This window comes from Denticeps clupeoides, chromosome 5 (genome assembly GCF_900700375.1).
Source record: "Denticeps clupeoides chromosome 5, fDenClu1.1, whole genome shotgun sequence".
Classification (NCBI taxonomy): Eukaryota; Metazoa; Chordata; class Actinopteri; order Clupeiformes; family Denticipitidae; genus Denticeps; species Denticeps clupeoides.
Window position 1 is genome coordinate 18,045,434 of NC_041711.1, and position 19,782 is coordinate 18,065,215.

Below are 19,782 nucleotides of genomic sequence, written 5' to 3' on the forward strand. Positions count from 1 at the left end.
ATTTTCAATATACTTTTTAACACCTGACACTAAACTGTTACATATGATCATCAAAATATAATTGTTATTTTTATAATTGGTATTCTGATGAGATCAGGTTTGGGGGACTATAGACAGTACAGTGTCTAAACCCTGTGTGTGTGTGTGTGTGTGTGTGTGTGTGTGTGTGTGTGTGTGTGTGTGTGTGTGTGTGTGTGCTTGCACTCGCACCTTTTGTAGGACAAGCAATCTTGGCAGAATGAGTATGACATATACTGCTTGAGTGGCATGAAGCATGAAAACATCCTGCACTTCATCGGGGCGGAGAAGAGGGGCAGCAGCATCGACGTGGAGCTGTGGCTCATTACCGCCTACCACGAGAAGGTACCAGTGCTCTGTAAAAATCGCATAGCAACCATAGAACTGGGAGTTTCACACCTGTCTATTACCCACATATACAGAAATTGAGTACACACAGGCTAGGGCTTTCTGAGATCCAGTACATTTTAATTGGTGTTTGGGCACACTATCTAAAACTATGAGCCTTGTCGCATGCATTAAAAGTACAAAAAAAAATAAAGGAGACATTGTGAAATACGGTATATGCTGCTGTTGGTGGATATGCCCAGAGGGAGAGTGATTTATCTTTTTATCTGGTAGCTTAACGCAGTCACATTTTAGACCTGTGATAATGTATCTCTGGCTTGCATGCTCCCCCTGGTGGACACGAAGAGCACTTGCATTTGAAAAATTCTGTGTATCCTGTCCAGGGCTCACTGACTGATTACCTGAAGGCCAACGTTGTCTCCTGGAACGAGTTGTGCTACATTGCACAGACCTTTGCCAGAGGTGTGGCTTACCTGCATGAGGACATTCCGGGCCTGAAGGACGGACACAAGCCCGCCATTGCTCATAGGTCAGCTCCTCATATTCACTGATTGGCTGCTTTACCCACCCCCCCTTCCTTCTCTTTTCACATTGGGCTTTCTTTCGGTTAGCCAGCAGCTTAGTGCTTATCCTGTGCTAGCTTGTGTGTAATTTATACCATTGTCCACTAAGAGGGCAGACAGAGTGACTAGCTTTCAGCACTTGTCCATTGTGAATGATAAATGACACTAACCCCTCATTGCATGCCCCAGCCAGAGCCTCCTCTCTCTGCACAGGAACCCGGCCGTCACCCCAGCTGTAATCACACACAGTCTCCGTGTCCTACTTACGTCCACATTTACATTTAGTCATCTGGCCTGTGCATTCATTATCCACACACACTTACAGTGCTGCCGCACAAGGTCAGTCTCAGAGCTGTGGTTTTGAGAGCACAATGCCTGATCAAATCCTGGAGGGGCTTAAGATGAGCATTCTTTTCATTTTGCAGGTGGCAGGTCTCTGTGATGTTCCTGCATGATCATTTTAGAGGTTTACTTTGCACATTTGGCTTGATGTGGAATGATATTTTATAAAAATGAGTCATTTATGGGCAGCAGCAAAAATATTGCTCCAGTTTCATGAAAAATTATGTTAATAAACGGGGCAATGGTTATAAGGACTGGTTTTATTGTGTCTTTTCCCAAGTGATACATTGCAGCTCTGACTGTTTTTAATGCTGTCACTATGTGTCTGACAGGGACATAAAGAGTAAGAACATTCTACTGAAGAACAACCTGACAACCTGCATTGCTGACTTTGGTCTTGCACTTAAGTTTGAGGCAGGGAAATCAGTTGGTGACACACATGGTCAGGTAAGTCACACCTAGGCAGTCAAAAGGATGATGTATAGGAACTGAAATAATTGTGGTTTGGTTTTAAGGCATTTAACTACATACATCTGAATATTTTCTGTGACAGACTGCGTCTGTTCCGTCTTTAGTGTGGCTTTCAGTCACGGTTTGTTCTTGTCATCACTTGGAAGTAGGCTGTTTTATTAGTTTCTAACATTTTAGTGTTCTTGTATTATAACATTGTCATCAAATTATTAAATCAAATAATTGTGCAGTTCAGCCCTTCTCTTTAATCTTAGTAATAACCCCCAGTACATAAGGGCTGATTCACATGATGCAGCCAACTGCGGGCATTCTGCTTGCATCCTACTGAAGGCTTGTTTTACAAATGTGCGACATATGCCGTTTATACTATTCATCTAACTTTTGTAACATGATCTATTCATTCATGCTGCAGAACCCTTGAAAAAAAATCTTGCTGTATGAAAGTTCATCCCATATCCCAGATACATCATAACTGAGATTGCATAACATGCACAGAGAGTGTGTTGTTCCACACAGCTTCATTGCAACTAATAGAAATCTGTCTGCAAAAGAAGCTTCATGTGAATATTGTTTCAAAGAAATTTTCTTTTTTTTTTTTTTTAATCCTGTGTGGGTCATTGTCTGCTCTCTAACGGCAAATTGTGCTTTTCCAGGTGGGCACCCGGCGCTACATGGCACCCGAGGTGCTAGAAGGGGCCATCAACTTCCAGCGTGACGCTTTCTTGCGAATAGATATGTACGCTGTGGGACTGGTGTTGTGGGAACTGGCACATCGCTGCACGGCTGCTGATGGTGAGAACTGCACGTCTATACTGCTGTTCTTTTACAAAACTGACCGTAATGCACACTGAAACTCAGGAGCATTTACTGTGGTTCATATACCATAGCTGAATCCAGCAAATCATCCTCAGTTATCCTCACTGACTGCCGTTTAAAGGTTGGTGCGTTTTGTACCCACCCAATGTCAGTCAGTTGATTGTTATTGGGGACCATTGAATGTAATGTGTTATCATTCATTTTGGTTATTGATCACTTTATGAAATGGTCGATGTCGTTCTTTTTGGTTCTACTGAGTTCGAAGTGAATATGGGGACTGATCACTGTACACAAGTAAGAATGAGAACATGATGTGTGTGTCCTCTTGCTGGTCAATGTTCCTGTATGTGTGAGCATGGTTGAACGTTTGTATGTATGAGACAGCTGGTGTGTGATTTTGTGAGTGTGACAGTGACAGGACGAGTGGCTCTGGACTAAACTGACTCCAAACATAATGAAGCACAGAGCTTATAGCACTGAATCTGATCCCAGCAGCCTCTCCTTCACAGCCACGACCGGATACACAGCTTGTGACGTGTGAGTGTGTGAGCAAGCTAATCTGTATGCTCCTGCAGGTCCGGTGGATGAGTACATGCTGCCGTTTGAGGAGGAAGTGGGGCAGCACCCCTCGCTGGAGGACATGCAGGAGGTGGTAGTACACAAGAAACTGCGACCCACCCTCAGAGAGTGCTGGCAAAAACATGCGGTGAGTGTCCACACACTCAAAGCCATGCTTGCTCATGTTTGCATTATTTGCATACTATTGTAAATTCCAGACTAGAGCCCAACTATAATAATATATTATATATAGTTTTACATTTATATATATTAGTAGGCTGCATCTACTAATTTTTAAAAGAAAAAGGAAATAAAAAAAGTGAAGTGATTGTGCGTAAATTGTACATAAATAAGCCGCACTTGTGTATAAGCTGCAGGTGTCCCCATGAGATTTTAACGGCGCTTTTTTTCTTAACTTTTAATTAATGGTAATATCCACAACCACAAACATACCGCAAATGCTTTTTTCAGAACAGTGCTTTTAACAGTGCTAAATATGTCTTCTTCAGTATCAGAATTGAACAGCCTGAAGGTATGCAATTACTTTGTCACAGGAAAAGCAAAAGTCATTGATCACTATCACCATTGTCCTCCTATGCACTCGAGTTTACATGCAGCTGCTCTATTTCCTTCTTCGACAGGCAGAATGATGGCATTTAACTTTAACGTCGCATTAAATTCATTTCTTTGTCTTTTTATGGTAATAGTTTTCCACTGTTTTCCTACAGAGATAATAACCATATCGTGACACTATGTTCTTTTTTCCTCCGAATTCTAATTGTGACAGTTGAGGAAATGCATATTGCTTGCCTGGTGTGTCCAGCACACATAGACTTCTGGTCTGACCAGTGTTTGTGTGTGCCAACGTGTGTTTTTAGGGCCTGGCCATGCTGTGTGAGACTATCGAGGAGTGTTGGGATCACGAGGCAGAGGCCCGCCTCTCAGCCGGCTGTGTGGAGGAACGTATTATTCAAATGCAGCGGCAGACGAACCTCATTGCTCCCGAGGAGATAGTCACCGTTGTCACTATGGTGACCAACGTGGACTTCCCACCCAAAGAGTCCAGCCTATGATGGCCCCTAGCAGGAAGCAAAATGTCAAAAATCAATATAAACAGCATACAACACAGCCTGTCAGACTGGCTCCCCTTCCCCCATCTTTGCGAGAGGTGACCTCAGATTGACCTCTCGGTCTGGCAGTGTGGTGGTGGTGTTCGTGCAGCAGGGGGCGCAAGTGAGCCCTATGTCTTTATTCAGGAATATCTGCGCCTGGCCCTTCCTTCTGAAAGGTCTCTTTGTATTTATGATTTGAGCCTGGGTACTTCCAGAAGGACTCTTGTACGCAGGAGCAGCTTCTGGGAACTGAATCACGTTGCATCGCGGGACCTCATTCTGAGGAAAGGACATCAGACCCTGAGCTGTGGGCAATAAAACAAGAGGATGGTTGGCGCTTAAATCATCCTGCTTGGGCAGGAGTGTTTTTTTTTTGTATGACAGGAAGAAGAGACTTCTTCTTAATGAGCTTCTTTTTTAAGAAAAGAAAATCCAACAAACAACTCTTTGTGAAACTATGAAACAGTTCATTTCAGTCTAAAAAGGGCAACCTGTTTTTAAGATGAAAATGCATTTGCTGTTCTCGTGTTGATATAAATTACTATGATAATGCCAATAAGATACAGCTTCTGAATGTGTAGTGTACTACTGCTGTACATATATCAACAGAAAAACGGTAATCAAGGTTGTTTTTAATTTTTCTTTCTTTTTTTCCATTTTTTTTTTTTTCAGAGAAAAAAAAAACTCATAAACCTCCCTCAACAAGGTATACCTCAGTTCCACATCTGAAAAATAATGCTCTCTTTAAGAAAAATGATATGATCGGTTTGGTGTTGAAACACATTAAGAGGCAGATGAAAACTGAATTTTGTGAGATGAAAACCAGTATGCCAATAGAGAAAACGATTACTGGCCATATATACACTCCAGTGTTTTTTTTTTTTTGTTTGTTTTTTTTTTGCCTTCTGATTTCTCTTTTAAAGTTTCTTTTCTTTCATTTCTATTGTGTACCATTACCTATCTTTCTGGTTTTAATTGGACTATTGGAATTATTTTTATGTAACACGCTTTGTTTTGGAGCTGCTTTCTGAAATCAACCCCTGATGAAAAAGTTATGAATGAATGCAGAGGGGAAACCACAAATCTTTTAGGTTTGCTGTGTCAGTTCATTGTCTCCCAACTGTCTGCTGGCCCTTTTTGATTTTTTTTTATTTTTTTTTTCCCCAAAATCTTTCGCACCCTCTGTGAAACCCCCTGCTGTGTGCTATGACACTGGTATATGTAGCTCTAGACCCCTTCGGTTTGGACGCCTCGTCTGGCTCTCTGTTTATGAAATGACCATTCAAGGTCTGTTGTTATCACTGTGTGATCAGCCTCAGGTAGCTTTGTGTCTCCCCCTTGCAACACACACACACACACACACTTCTCCATCTGTTCAGAGACACAGGCGACTGCTCCTTTGCTTATTCTGGTGCCATTGTAAACACCCTCACCTCCAGTACTGTTGGTGTGGTGAAGGACACAGCAGTCCCTCCTCACCTCTGCAAAAAAAAAAAAAAAAAAAACATTATATGATCAAACAGGAATAGAAAACATATTACTGCCTTGCGATTTCTGTGTTGCATTTGCATCTTGAAATACATGGATTTAATTTTTTCCCCCTCTTTTATTGTGGTGCCAGTGTGAATGCTTAGTGTTGGTTGGGTTTGAAGGGTTAATTTTATTTTTTCCCTCCCCCCTTTATCCCGAGTGACTACGACATTGATCTCTGCTTTTCTCTTCTCTTCATGGACACATCAGCTGTTTTGCAACATTCAGAAACATCAACAATGTTCAGGGATACAGTACTATGCTTTTCTAAGTTCAAGTTATTATGCAAGCAGTGCGACGCCGCAGTAGATTTTTTCACACGACTGTAGCATTTTTTTTTTTTTTTTAAACAAACAAAAAAAAAACCTCTAAACTCCTCAAAACAGTATTTTCCTTATTATTTATTTTGCAGAATGAGGCCTGATGTGAAGTGTATAAGGCAGGTGCCAACGTTTTTTTTTTTTTTCTCTTCAGTAAAAACACTATGACTCCTACCCTTTTGAGGTTTTTGTACCCGACACCTGCGCATACCGTGCGAGTGTGGTTGCTTTTGGTTTAGTGGGTTGATGGTGCTATGAAGTGGTGTGTTTGTTTGGGGTTATTGGTTTCAGAGAGACCAACTTGGTGCAAAGGGCAAATCGGTAGAGAGAGGCTCAAGTGTAATCAGCGCTGCGTCAGTCTCCATCTCCATCATCGTCCTCGTTTTCAGAAGAGAGTCTGTCAAGCCAGTAGTGTTTCACTCGGCCAACCCCTGACCTTAGCTACTAGTTGCTCAGATACACCTAGGTACTTTTGTGGGTGTCATCGATGCCCCTTCTGGAAAAAAAAAACAAAAAAAAACAATCAGCACCCGGGACTGTCTGTCTCTGGGTGGTCACTACTGTACAGTACAGGCTCCTGTTACTATTGAGACATGAGCTTCATCCTACAAGAAAATAATTCCACTTTCTCTTTGGTGAAATCCAGCGTTGGCTGCAGACTATGGCAATGCACATTTATGTAAATATGAATGTTTTTAGATTGTGAATAAAGCATGATGTTTCTATTATTTTCAAAGCTATCACAAAAGCAAAAACAAAGTCCTTTATAAGAAGTAATAATTATTCCATAAGATTTTACTGTTTATTTTCTATACCTATTTGAATTGTGTTAATTTATGTTTGGCCCAGTCACATATGATGGTGATTAGTTTTCCCTGTTTTCATATGTTTTTATTCTCCCCCTTTTAATTAACAAATAATGGTCAGATGAATTCTTGAACACCCTGAGTATAAATTCTAGTTTACCTCGGCACATCCAAGCTGACATAAATGGCATTGACTAGCGTTGGAACAGTGTTGCAGCAGTGTTGTCAGAGCGTTGTTTTTGACCTGACCAGCAGTGTTTTTCTACAAACGCATTACCTCTGAAACGCGGCTCACATGCGTCCGCTCAAGCTCTCAGTATCTGCCGATATTGGGCCCGTCTGAAGCACAGGCGGTCTGACCACCTTTTCACAAATATGGACTTGCCATTTTTAATTGCTTTGAAAAGTATTTCACAAACTGTTTCAAAGGCTTGGTTGAAAGTGATTGTTAAATATTGTACAGAAAATAAAATTGTATGCTATTCCCTTAAAATAAAGTATAGTGACTGCTCTAAGTTATGAGTCATGTCTTGTGATAAATCAATCGCTGGCCTTTACCATTAGAAAAATGATCATTTTATTATGTATGAAAAGTCGATAAATACAAGAACAGATTTCTGTCAGAGGCTTTAAGAATTCAACATGTACATGAAGACATGTCACGCAAATGCAGATGCTGCCCACTGTTTGACATCAGTGGGGCATTGTGGGTATCTCTGCAAGGATTCCATGATCTGGCTGTGGTCCAGCAGAAGCTTCATCAGCTGGTACTCCCTCTGGATCTTGGTGGTGGATGCCTCCATTGGCTTAACGAGCTCAAGCTGCTGGAGATGTTCAAAGGCCTGAAACACAGAGAACACCTTTCCCCATAAGACCGTGTGGGCGTTCCAGTGACTTGAATAGTGAAGTCGTAATAATGTTGCTGTTTTCAACACGTATCTCTTTTAATACAGGATTACTGAACCTACAATTATTTAAACTATTTTGTTATTTAAGGTTATAATTGAAACGACATTAGAAGAAGAGGAGGTGGAAGATACACAACATTGCAGGCTGAGGCTGAATATTGCTTCGCATGATTGCGTCCACTAGATGGGGGTCTACACACAGAATACAGCTTGGTCAGTGATAAGCTCTTACCTTCATGACAACAGGTTTTTCAAAATTATGAATGGAACGAGATTTACGGCTTATAAACTTCTTGAATTCTGTAAAAAAAAAAAAATATATATATATATATACATACATACACACACACACAGACACAATTAATAAACATTCAAATACAATCTTAGCACTGCAGGTCAAATCATGTTACCGTTATAAACCATCTGGAAGTTGAATGGCTCTCCTTCGTAGATTTCATTCAGATGCTTCATAGCAATGATTAGACAAAGTTCCAGAATCGACAGACCTAAGGAGAATCGGTGAGACGTTGCTGTACATCACTGGAGCTCCAGTTCCACTGATCAGATTTCAACAATTCATACAAAGACTGCCCACATGTGAAAATATATAGACTGGGAATTAATATTGTAACAATAAATACATTACCATCAATTCTCTCTACAGAAGCAAACCACCTGCACTGGAGTGTTATCTGCAGCAGGTAGTGTAAGAAGGTATTAGCTAAATTCAGATGGTTTCTAGACTTCAAGGTGATGAGGACAAACCCCCATACATTTAAATGTGGACAGGTTACATATAAAGTCATGGCCTGTGCACAATGAACCAAATGAACTATATATACACACATATAAATGCAGCACAACCATAGCAGCATATCACTCTTACATGGCCAGCCTAATCACAGCCTCTCACCATGCAGAATGTTTGCCTTGTAGTCAGCGGCACACAAGCGTCTGGCCTCTACCAGGTCTGTTGGCTGAATGGCAGGGCTGGATGTGGTGACCCGACTCAGAGCTAGGAGCTGAATACACAGTGCAAACAAATGTTGTTGCCTCTTATATGCTTACAACAACAAACGCAATCTCCAATGCTATTTCAGCATCTTGCAATGCATTATAAAACATTGATTGCAATGTGTCATGGTTTAATTATATGCCAGACTTACCAGCAGCACATGAAGTGAACGAAAATCCTTGCTGATATTGAAATGTTTTTGTAAGACGTCTTCTACTGACTTGTCTTCGGTGAGTTTCTGTAAGGGGGCAAAGGTAAAGCATGGGCACAAAACATCCATACCTTTAATAGGATCAGCGTAAACATCCCAAACCCCACATCATGTGCCTCACCCTGACACTGTTGTTCCACTCCTCAGAGAACCGCGAGTCGGGGAAGTCAGAAGGCAAGCTGAGCTGGGTACAGACCACCTCAAGGTACTGTCGAAAAGTGAGTGCGCTCAGCAGATGGATCTGCCTGTGGGAGAACCTTGATTTCACCCTCTTCTCCAGCAGCTCCAGAACATCCTGACAGATAAAATGAGAAAACTTAGGCTACTAATTAGAACCCATTAATATATTAAAATGAGCTAACTCATTATGTGCAGTTGGACTTCTGTTCAAAGATGTCTGGAATAATAGCATAGTTGCTAATGCGCATTGATTGTGTCAAGATGCAAATTGTGTCAAGATGGCACAAGATGACTTGAGAACAACATGGGTTTCCCTATGGACAGCTCTACGGAGAACACACCAGGCGACATGTAAGGCCAACCACAGCGACTGGAGCCTGAGCAGACTGGGACACATCTAGCAGATTGTAGAGCAACGTCTGGTTCTTGTGGTGTGCAAAGAGGTCAAACTCATCCAAGATGAAAAACACAGGTCGACTGCTGCTTCGATTACCTGGTGCAAATTTGTATTTTTTAATTCAGATAATATATGAAATAAAATAAATGTCATACATAGAAATATCATCTGCAGAAATGTGAACTGATATTCTATATCTTCACACTAAAATACCTTTCTTCAATGCTTCCAGAAGGAAAGCCAAATTCTCAGCAAAACTGCCCTGAAATAAAATGTAAAAAAAATCACGTGTTTAGTAACACTTTAACAAACAATAATGTCTTCAATATGAATGCATTACTTACAAAAACTTTATCACCAACAACGTTTTCCAAATTCAGCTGTCTTGTAATTTCTTTGAGCGCAATCCTGTCATCTGTCTGCAGCAAACCTGCAGAAGGACATGTCACCACTCACTAAGAGCAAATATTACCTTATGATGGTAAAATAAAATATTACCACAAATTTACCTTTTTTTTTTTTTAAGGCCCTACCATTTAAGTGAACTTGTAGAACGTTCTTGTTCACATCCTTCTCTTCAAGCAGCTCTCTCAGAACATAACTGAGAAGCTGGGAATAAAATACATTACAAAATACACAGTCAGTAGACAACTAACTTATTAATTTGGTGAATAGCAGAGAGTGGACAGGTGGGCTCTCTCACAAACACACAGACCCTGTTATTAATACCATTGTCTTCCCTGATCCCCTGGGTCCCACGATGAGTACAGAGTTACTCTCTCCATGAACGGCCGTCCTCCTCAGCAGCTCTAGCAGGTGCCTGAAACAGCAGCATTCCCAGAGTCTGGGTAACTCTACCCAGGAGCCAGAGCTGCCGCTACACGACACTGACAGCAGCAGGTGCGGGGCCTCGGAGTGAGGACACAATATGACCGCAACAAGGGAGCAAAGCATCACACAACACCTACTTGTGTTGAGAGTCCAGTCCCGCTGGCATAGCCGGGACGTCCTGATGACAAAACCTCCTTCTTAAGATTTTCTGAGCCTGCAAAGCAAGTGATAAGCATAATACAATATTAATAACACCACTAATAATAACAAAACTAATAATAATTACAAAAAACTAACATCCACACCTGAGAGAGACATTCTCCAAGCAACATGTGTGTTTCTCTTGACTTTCTCTTGCTCATGACGTCATACCTGTTAGAAACCCAAGAATACGACGGATAAAAAAAAAGACTGAATAGTATAGGATTTAATTAGGATTTAATTTAATTAAGTGAAAGTATTCATTCAAACGATGAATAATAAATTTTATTAGCAGAAAAAAAATACATATACAGTAAATGTTGACTTCACACCGACCACGGGGCATTTTAAATGAAGACTGAAATTTGAAAAACGAAAGCTCAAACTGCGGCGCGAATTTGGACATGAATTTTAATGCCGCCCCGTCTAGGACTTAAGCAGTTTTAGCCAACCTGCCGTCGGAACTTGTCAGACGACGAGCGCTTGCACAAAAAGACGCACCGACATGTATCGTCTATCGGTATCTTACCCTGGACACTCAGCGCTAGCCCGCCGCCTCGCATAACTAGCAGGCGGCTGGTCTTTTCACTCAAAAAGACTGTCATGTAACTTACAGACGAAGCGTTCCTCCTAGGTCCACGCCGTAAATTTCTCGTTTTCCCGCGCCACTTGTGAACTTTCAACCCGCACTCTTAAAAAAAAAAAAGAAAGAAACACACTCACACGCAGGGAACAGTGTGTTTCCGAGACCTTACAGAGACTACACAGCGCCGAGAAGAGCGACTCTGCCTCCACATCCGGGTTCCAGCGCAAAGTTCACAACGAGGCCGGCGGCGAGTGCAAGAAGGGTTCACGTAGGTTTCGTTTAGGCTGTTTCCTACCGTGCACGCCCTCCTAATTTATTTAATTCTTCCGTTCCTAGGAAGCCCGGTTCTCCTTTACAACGTTCACAAATTCTACTGGGTGCGACCTTAAAAGTGCTTCATCTAGTATATAAATGATGTGCAACCACAATACGTTGCAAATATTAATTTGTTTAAACGTGTTTTGTGCGTTATTTCTATATCATTTTATATTTATTTGTATGTGTAATGTCAACTGCGTGTGGATTTTGCCAATTTATTGCTGCAAATAAAGTGCTCTTAGATGCTTTCAGAAATGCTCAAATAACTTGTCTAATGAAAACGACGCACGTTTTGATGGCTCTTGCAGCTGTAGCGTCTTTGATCTTTGTATCCTGTCATCTCCGAGCCCATGCTGGAACAACCCCTTCCCCGCCAGGCTCCTTGCGGCGGCGGCGCAGGCGCAATCCGGAGCTCCGTCTTTCTACCCCGAGCCCAGGGAGAACCAGCGAAGGCAGCGGATGGGGAGGCTTTCTTCGTTTCTGCTTTTTAAAGGGACAGCCGTGATTTGGCGGGGAGCGCGAACGAACTGCTTTCGGCATCAGCAGTCGTCCGGGAAACTTGTTTAACGCGGGAGAGATGCGGCTCGCCACTGCCGGGGGGTAGAAATTAGGAGGAAGGATCCCCACAGCTGCCTCTCCTTTCGCTGTCTCTGGCTCGGATCCCCTCTGGCTAACGTTAGCTCCCCCTTTTCCCGGTGCCTCTGCCTTGGCCCTGGTCGGAGACATTTCAGTGGACAGGGCTCAAATAAAGATAGAAAGCGGGGAGACCAACTTGTTCGTTTCGTTTTTTTTGAGCATGTCCCGCCGCCTCAGGCCACCGAGGACTGTTTGAGGTACGTGGCGTTTGCGTCGCCTCCGTCTGTTTGAAAATGTTGTTGTTTTTCTCCACTCGTGTTGTGTGTGTGTTTTTTTCCTCCCTCTTGCTCCCACTGCTGGGTCAGGCCACCAGGCTAGCTAGGGTGCTAAGTAGCTAAGCTACCTTGTTAGCTCACGATGCTAATAAAGCTAGCAATCCTACTCCGTTTCTGTGGGATGTAGCCCGGGCCATAGCACTATGGCGCGGCATTTACCGCGCACTGCACTGTCATCGCGCCGAACAAATGTCAGCTGCTCACCTTTCATTCTTCTCGGCATGATCATTTTCGCTCTTGGCTTGTAATAGCCTTTTAAATTACGTTAGCTTAGCCTCCGTGCTAGACAGCGGCAGTTGCAGCTCTGTGTTATCTGGCCAACACTGCCTTTCTTTACGGTTCCCCCCTTCTAAATGCTGTACGAATGAGTTGTGTGTGTGGGGGTTCGCGTTTTCTCTAGAGGAGAAACCAAGTCGGTGTTTTTGCGCGTTCTGGAAAAGTGGGGAGTCTCAACAGCTTCCAGCTCTGGCGAACGCTGGGCTGCTACGGAGCCACAGACGAGTTAGCGACGTTCGGCTAACGCCTGAAAAGGTACACGCAGATGATGCGTGTTAGCATCACCCACAACAACTACTGACACCCTGCACAGATTAAAGAGATTCGTTCGGGATCCGTTTAGAACACGGGAACATTCTCTTAGGTCGCATAAAAAAAATAAATAGCCTCATCTCTCGCTGCTGCATGGCCATGACACTTTAACGCAATTGTATGTGTGATGTTCTTGAAAATTCTCTCTCTCTCTCTTCTCTCATATATATATATTTATATCTACAGTTTGATGTGTGACAGATGTCTGGCTTTCTATACAGAACTGCTGCGTGTTGTTGCCGTTCCTGTGTGCTAGTGTCTTTGGGGCTGCGAGTAACAAAATATGGGTGATGTTTCATTCATTGGATGCTACTTGCCTTTCCATCACATACATATTTCTTACGCGCCTCCTTCCTCCCACACACCACAAAGCTCGTCGCTTTTATTCACGCGTAGCGCGGGCAGCCTTGATTTTACTCTTAATCTGGCTCGTTGTCTGTGCAGGTTCAGGAACTGCGAGCAGCCTTCTGTGTGATCTGTTGAGTCTCTGCTTCGTGTTGTTCCAGGATGCTCTTTCGTGTCCGGTGAGGCGAAATGCGTGGATGCAGGCAACAGCAACCTGTTCACAGGCCGTCGACGCTGCGTTTCTCGTTGTCTGCCATTATAGGCTTCATGTTGAAGGACTTCCATGTGGCCCTTCGACTTCTAATTGTACTTCCTGGATTTTTTTCTTACTTAAAGTGGAGGAGCTGAAGATTTAGTTTCTGCAGTAAACCCCCCTCCTCCTCCCTCATTGCTTTAAACATGGATTTTTTCAGTGATGCCAGTTTCAGACTCACATTCTGCACTTCAGTACATTCTAGAGGATGCTGTTTTCAGCTGGAGCTTATGTAACATTTGGTTTTGAATTTAATATATTTTAATTCTTTTATTTATGCCAAGTGTGTGCGCATGTTTTAGTGTTTTTTTTGTTTTGTTGTTTTTTGTGCATTCCGATATCAGATCTGCACGAGGGGTTTTTGGGCCATTCTCTAGTGAAACAAATGCTAAAATTGTTTCTGTAATATTTCCAAATTTTTCTTATATTTAAGATGTTAAGTGAAACGATTGTCGTTGTGATGCACAGCACATGGTGACACAACTAAATGTGTCCTCTGCTTCTAACAATCACCCTTGGTGAGCAGGCGCCTGGGGACCAGTGTGTGGGGACAGTGCATGGGGACAGTGCTTTGCTCAGTAGCACCTTATGGGTTTATTACGGGTCCATTTCCTTACCCGCCAGGCCATCACTTCCCCACTGTTAAACTTAACAGTTAAAAGTGTAGCTTTAGCTGTGCATCACACCATCTTGGTCATTTTAGCTGGTGTTGCACAGTTGTGACACCCATTATGCATTTAAATAGTTGGTGCAATAGTTTTGTCTGAATTCTTGTAAAGTTCACAGAATTTTATTGTGGAAGTTGATTATAACAAGTGAGACTAATGTTCTGTCCTGTGCATCAGACAAGTTTTTCAAACTGCTTGTATGGCTTTTTTCCTAACTTTATATTGAACTACGCAGTAGTGAGGCACAACAGATACTACATACATGTCACACTTGTTCATTGTTCTGACCACTATTTATGGGGATAACGTAACTCATTTTATCAAAATGTCCCGGGCATCACATAAAGACTCATCCTTTTGTAGAATTTCAGGCTATGTTACAAATATGGAACTGTCTCACTGTTTAAATTAATAATTTCTTTGCTATGACCATATTTTATCTACAAATCCTGTGTATAGTGTTAGTGGTATTCATAGTTCAAGGTTAGGGTGTACCTATTTGATACGATGTAACTTGAGTGTTACAGAGAGGCTTACATGTTCAAAAGGCAAAAAAATAGCCAATATTAACATGATTGTTTCATCCACACACAATGTAGTTTCATTAAAAATGTTGAATTTATTTTCTCAAATATGACCCCTGATTGTCCATCACAGAAAAGGTCTGGTAACATCAGGATGCATGTATGAGATAATGGATGCAAGCTGAGTGAATGTAATAACATTTTACTTTGGTGAAACAAATCAAATTGTGATTTTTCTACATCACAATTTGATTTGCGATGTCAAGCTTCACTAAGTAATATATTTTAAATGTATTCAAGAATTACTGCATGAGGTACCATCAAAATATTAACCCACTTGTTCTTCTTTGAAACTGCATGCACTTCACATAATTTAAATTGAATTGCGCTTTTATGTCTCCCGTTTTCCCACTTAAGTTGGGGATAGCATCTGCTAAGTCAACAAAATATGGGGTAAAGTTGTATAATGTATATATAAAACATTGCTTTTTAGAACCTTTTCTGGTTCCAAAATTGTTCAAATTTCACACTTAAAATGTTCGTTTTCTTGTAATATTCTTATGGGAATCCCTTAATTTTGTAGTCTTGGTGTAGTATTTGAGTGCTGAAATTTGTAGAAATGTTGGTGGAATACTTTTATTCATGAATTTATTTAAAAAATTAATTCAGCTATTTTTTTCATGTAATTTATTTGAACCTTCATGAAATGAAATGTACCTTAATTAAAATACCATGTCAATAGTGAAGTAATGGTAGTAGCCCTTTACAGAGGGTCAGTTGCCAACCCTGATCACAGATTAGCACTGTTTAGATCAATCAGATCGCTATACACAATATCACTATTTGCCATACAGTCCTCAGTGCTAGAAATCATTGTCTGCATCAGATCGTGATCATTATATTTTTAGCTTTACCCTTTGAGTTGGACGTTTAATGTCTCTTGTGAGCGGTTTACTTTCATGCTTCAAGATTTACCCTTTTTCACTCATTGATGACAGAAACTCAGGATATTTGACAATTTGATGTCCTCCTTGTAGATGTTGGTTGGGAGAACAGACCACATTGAAAGTGAATGTGATTTTGTCATCGTGAGGACACAACATAGCACAGAACACAGTGCACTCAACAAAATGTGTCCTGTGCACAAATGTGTGCCTTTGTGACCAGTGGGCATCTGTGAATAAGATTTGAACCTGCAACCTTCCGTTACTGTTCTGTTGAGTCTGCGTCCATAGCTGGTGGAAACAGAAATAATGGGCAAGTGTAAGGATTTAAGTGACTTTGACAAGACCCAAATTGTGGTGTCTAGGTGGCTGGATCAGAGCATCTCCAAAGCTGCAACTCTTCTAGGAGTGTTTTTGCTCTGCCTTGGTCAGGATATAACAATAGTGATCCAAGGAAGAAAAATTGTTTGCAGAGTCATGGGTGGCCACGGCTCATTTAGTCATGTGTCTGATCCAATAGAAGAGCTACTGCTGCTTGTGGTCCTAAAAAGATTGTTCATATAGATAGGTATGAGAATACAAAATGGTTTGCAGTTTCATCACATGGGACTGCATAGCTGCCAGGAGCCCTGTCAGGGTGCTGGTGCAGATTTGTGTCCTTTGCCAAAAGTTCCTACAGTGGGCATCAAAACTGGACCACAATGGAAGAAGGTGATGGAAGAATGTGACCTGGTCTGATGAATCATATTTCCTAAGACGTCATATGGATTACTGACAGTGTGTGCATAGCTTACCTGGGGAAGCAATGGCACCATGATGCTCTCTGGCATCATTTGGATTTTACGGTGTCATTTTCATTTTTACTTTGACATATATTACTGTCCAAATACGCTCTTTTCCCTTGACATTGCAAAAAGCGTAATGGTTTGAGGAATACAGAAAGGAGTTCAAAGCGTTGTCTTGGCCTCATTTCTCCAGATCTCAATTTAATCAAGCTTGAGTAGGATGTGATCATTAAATGAAAGTGATCTGGAACTGACTGCTTGGTGCTAGATACCACCTCATACCTCGACCCCTCTAGTGGCTGTTTTGATCATAAAAAGGGGACACGCTCAATATTTTGGCAGATTTTTCTGTGTATATAACAAGCTCCCTGTAATCATATGTGTTGAGATGAAGTTATAATTTTCAAGTGAAAATTATTAAACACTCAAGTGATTGTCATTGCGAAACACTGCTGCACAGCACACGGTGCACACAACCAAAAAACACAACCAAATTTAATCAATCATCTTTGTGACTAGTTGGCTGCAATGACCGGCACCCGGGAAGCTTCCGATTATGGGCCTGCTAGGCCGAACGCTGCCCCTTTAATCACCTTTAAACCTGGAATCACCTTAATTCTATTATACATTAATTGTATAATACATTTGTTTGTTGCTTTCTTTGCTTTATTATTATTTATGGCCATAAATAATAATAAAGCATAGATCTCAACATGACACCATGGGAAGTGAATGATTCTTATTGCAGTAGCAAGGTGTCTGGTGGTATGTCAGTTATGGATTCATATTCCATCATTAAATGTTCTGTAGTGAAGGAGACTATAAAACAAACCATGTCTGCTAGGACTGGGTGATATAGCAAATAAAAAATTATCACAATATACTTTCCCATAATGAACTGTTTTCTATCAAAGACAAGGCAAAGACAATCATAAACAGTTATATAATAAACAGTTTATTAACATATGAAACCATTATATTCACTGCCCTTCTTGTCTCTGTTTTTAGCCATTTTGCTCTTTACCTCCTTTACGCTAGTGGTTCTCAAACACTAATGCGTTCCCTCACACCCCAGTTTCCATCAGATTTTGAAATTTTATCACCCTTTGAACTTCAAACACCGTTTCAATACCAAAAGAAAATCTGTTTCTGAATAATTGCCTCTTCAGTTTTGTGGTAAACTATTTGTTTATAATTTCCAATGCCAATAAATTCACATTGAAAATACAGAAGCACAACATTTTAAATAATGATTTAGTGTGCTCAACTTCGACTGGTTCTGTGCAGTATATATGGTATGCGATATAAACTTGGTCAACGGGAGAGATTTTGATTTAATGCAGAAATATCCACATCACATGTGCAAAATCGCTCGCCTACTTGTAGCACGGTGCATTGTTTTTGGAAAATGGATGAGGAGCATGGAGGAGCAACATCGATTAACTGACCTGAGCAAAGGTAGCAGTGGGTGTTGTATTCAACAGACATTCACATATCTTTGCAGTATTTTCTCTGACTCTTTAAACAAAAACCTTGAAATCTCAAATTTTAAATTAATTTTTTTTTTTATACATCCGCTCTTCCGATTTCAGGCGCTCGCTGCACTTTTGACTGTATGCAACATATGGGAGAGATGTATTTTTCTATATACGAGAGATCGTATTTTTTCTATACTTACTATTGCATACTGCACAATAAATATTCTACGTTCACGGCTACTTTGAAATGTGTAAAACTTTCATTTTACAACTTCCTGCGGCAGTGCCTTTACTATGGACCTATGTTAACCTTAAACATACAGTTACATATAAATTTACAGATCAAATTATGTACCTTAATATATATAGTCTACCATCTCGGGTTCAATTAATATTACTATATGAATTTTGTGCCATATTGCAGAGCCCTATATTCAGACTCTGATGATGCTTCAGTGTACTGATGTACTGTATCTGTTTTCCAAGTTATCATAACCTCCTCGAGAAACTAAATAAATGCCTGCCCCTGCTGAAATCTGATTGGCTTACTTTGCAAAATAAACCAATCAGGACATGTGCCCTGGGAACAGTGTGTGGGGACGGTGCTTTGCTCAGTGGTACCTTGGTGATTTGGGATTCGGCCCGGCAACCTTCTGATTACGGGGCCGCTTGCTTAACCAAGCACTTAAATAATGATATAATGACTGATCATACATACATTTTCTTGATGTCTTTAAAAACTGTGTTAAATAATTAAACATGAGTTAAATTCTCAAAACCAAAGTTTTCACATGCTTTATTTTTGCACCATTACTGTTGGTGAATATTTTCAATTATGTTAAGGGAAATTTAATTGAATTCTACTAAATATGTATACATTTGTATTTACTAATTCTGCTTCTAAGCGAATATTGACATGCTGTAATTAGCCCCAACACAACTGTGTCTACCTCAGTAAGAAGACTATAGTAACTTGTTTATTTTACCAAACATTCATACAGCGTTACTTTGACTTCTGTTCTGGTTTTCCTACATATGTGACATCATAAGAAGTGTCTAGTTGCAGAGACGCAATGTCACTGCAGGCAAAAGAAGCACCTGTAGTTTCTTGTTTCAAGTTCAGCTGAGCAAGGAAAACATAAAATATATGGATTCTTTATATTTTACCAACATGCATGGAAATATATATGTGTGTGTGTGTGTGTGTGTGTGTGTGTGTGTGTGTGTGTGTGTGTAAGATATGCAGTTGGTATATTTTAGTCTGAGAGAGCAAAATATGTACAAATGTAAACCTGTTGTCTTTAACCAATGATGCATGGAGTTTCTTTATGTTTGATGCTCCTGCTGCACTGCATTAGTCATCTAAAACAGGAAATGCTTGGCGAGTATGATTCATCCACTGTGAGAATGTATGTAATGTAATATCAGAGTGCAGCCAGTTCATCTCTTTCTCTCCTGTGTGCGCACACAGACACACACACACACACACACACACACACACCATAGCCTGTTCCTCCCACCCTCTCTAGCTTGTCACTCTCGACTGGCTCTTCCTTGTCCCTGAAGTAACATGAGCTTCTCAGGCCTTTATAAGTTATCTGTGACATTGCAATAGAATGCATTGCAAGATTCAGTGATTTATTTGAAATGTTTTGATCTGTATGTTTTCATTCAGGTTATTGTACTGATTTTAATCTTGCTCTTCTCACAGGAAATATGAGGACAGTCCAAAACAGAACAATGTGCAGAAATGGA

At 40.9% G+C, this 19,782-nt stretch overlaps 2 protein-coding genes across 6 annotated transcripts in view; one reads left to right on the forward strand and one right to left on the reverse strand.

The window, feature by feature from the left end:
• LOC114789984 (activin receptor type-2A) overlaps positions 1-7,399 on the forward strand; it is a 37,054-nt gene extending 29,655 nt beyond the window's left edge. For all 4 annotated transcript variants that reach the window (XM_028979510.1, XM_028979508.1, XM_028979509.1 and 1 more), the window contains 6 exons: positions 220-363; positions 750-895; positions 1,604-1,718; positions 2,396-2,534; positions 3,134-3,264; positions 3,995-7,399. In XM_028979510.1, coding sequence (XP_028835343.1) covers positions 220-363; positions 750-895; positions 1,604-1,718; positions 2,396-2,534; positions 3,134-3,264; positions 3,995-4,189 — 870 coding nt within the window. In that variant the 3' untranslated portion in view covers positions 4,190-7,399. The remainder of the gene's footprint in view (positions 1-219; positions 364-749; positions 896-1,603; positions 1,719-2,395; positions 2,535-3,133; positions 3,265-3,994) is intronic.
• A 75-nt stretch (positions 7,400-7,474) lies between these two features.
• orc4 (origin recognition complex, subunit 4) lies at positions 7,475-11,377 on the reverse strand. Of its 2 annotated transcripts, none has more exons than XM_028980787.1 (14): positions 11,242-11,377; positions 10,732-10,798; positions 10,564-10,640; positions 10,325-10,415; positions 10,129-10,204; positions 9,940-10,025; positions 9,809-9,857; positions 9,540-9,691; positions 9,140-9,313; positions 8,959-9,045; positions 8,706-8,814; positions 8,203-8,298; positions 8,025-8,092; positions 7,475-7,726 (listed from the first exon to the last, which is right to left on the reverse strand). In XM_028980787.1, the coding sequence occupies exons 2-14, from the start codon at positions 10,786-10,788 to the stop codon at positions 7,544-7,546; spliced, it is 1,305 nt and encodes a 434-aa protein (XP_028836620.1). In that variant the 5' UTR covers positions 10,789-10,798; positions 11,242-11,377; the 3' UTR covers positions 7,475-7,543. The 2 variants fall into 2 exon arrangements, with proteins under 2 accessions (XP_028836620.1, XP_028836621.1); XM_028980788.1 differs by lacking the exon at positions 11,242-11,377 and adding an exon at positions 11,080-11,133.
• Positions 11,378-19,782: the final 8,405 nt, after the last annotated feature.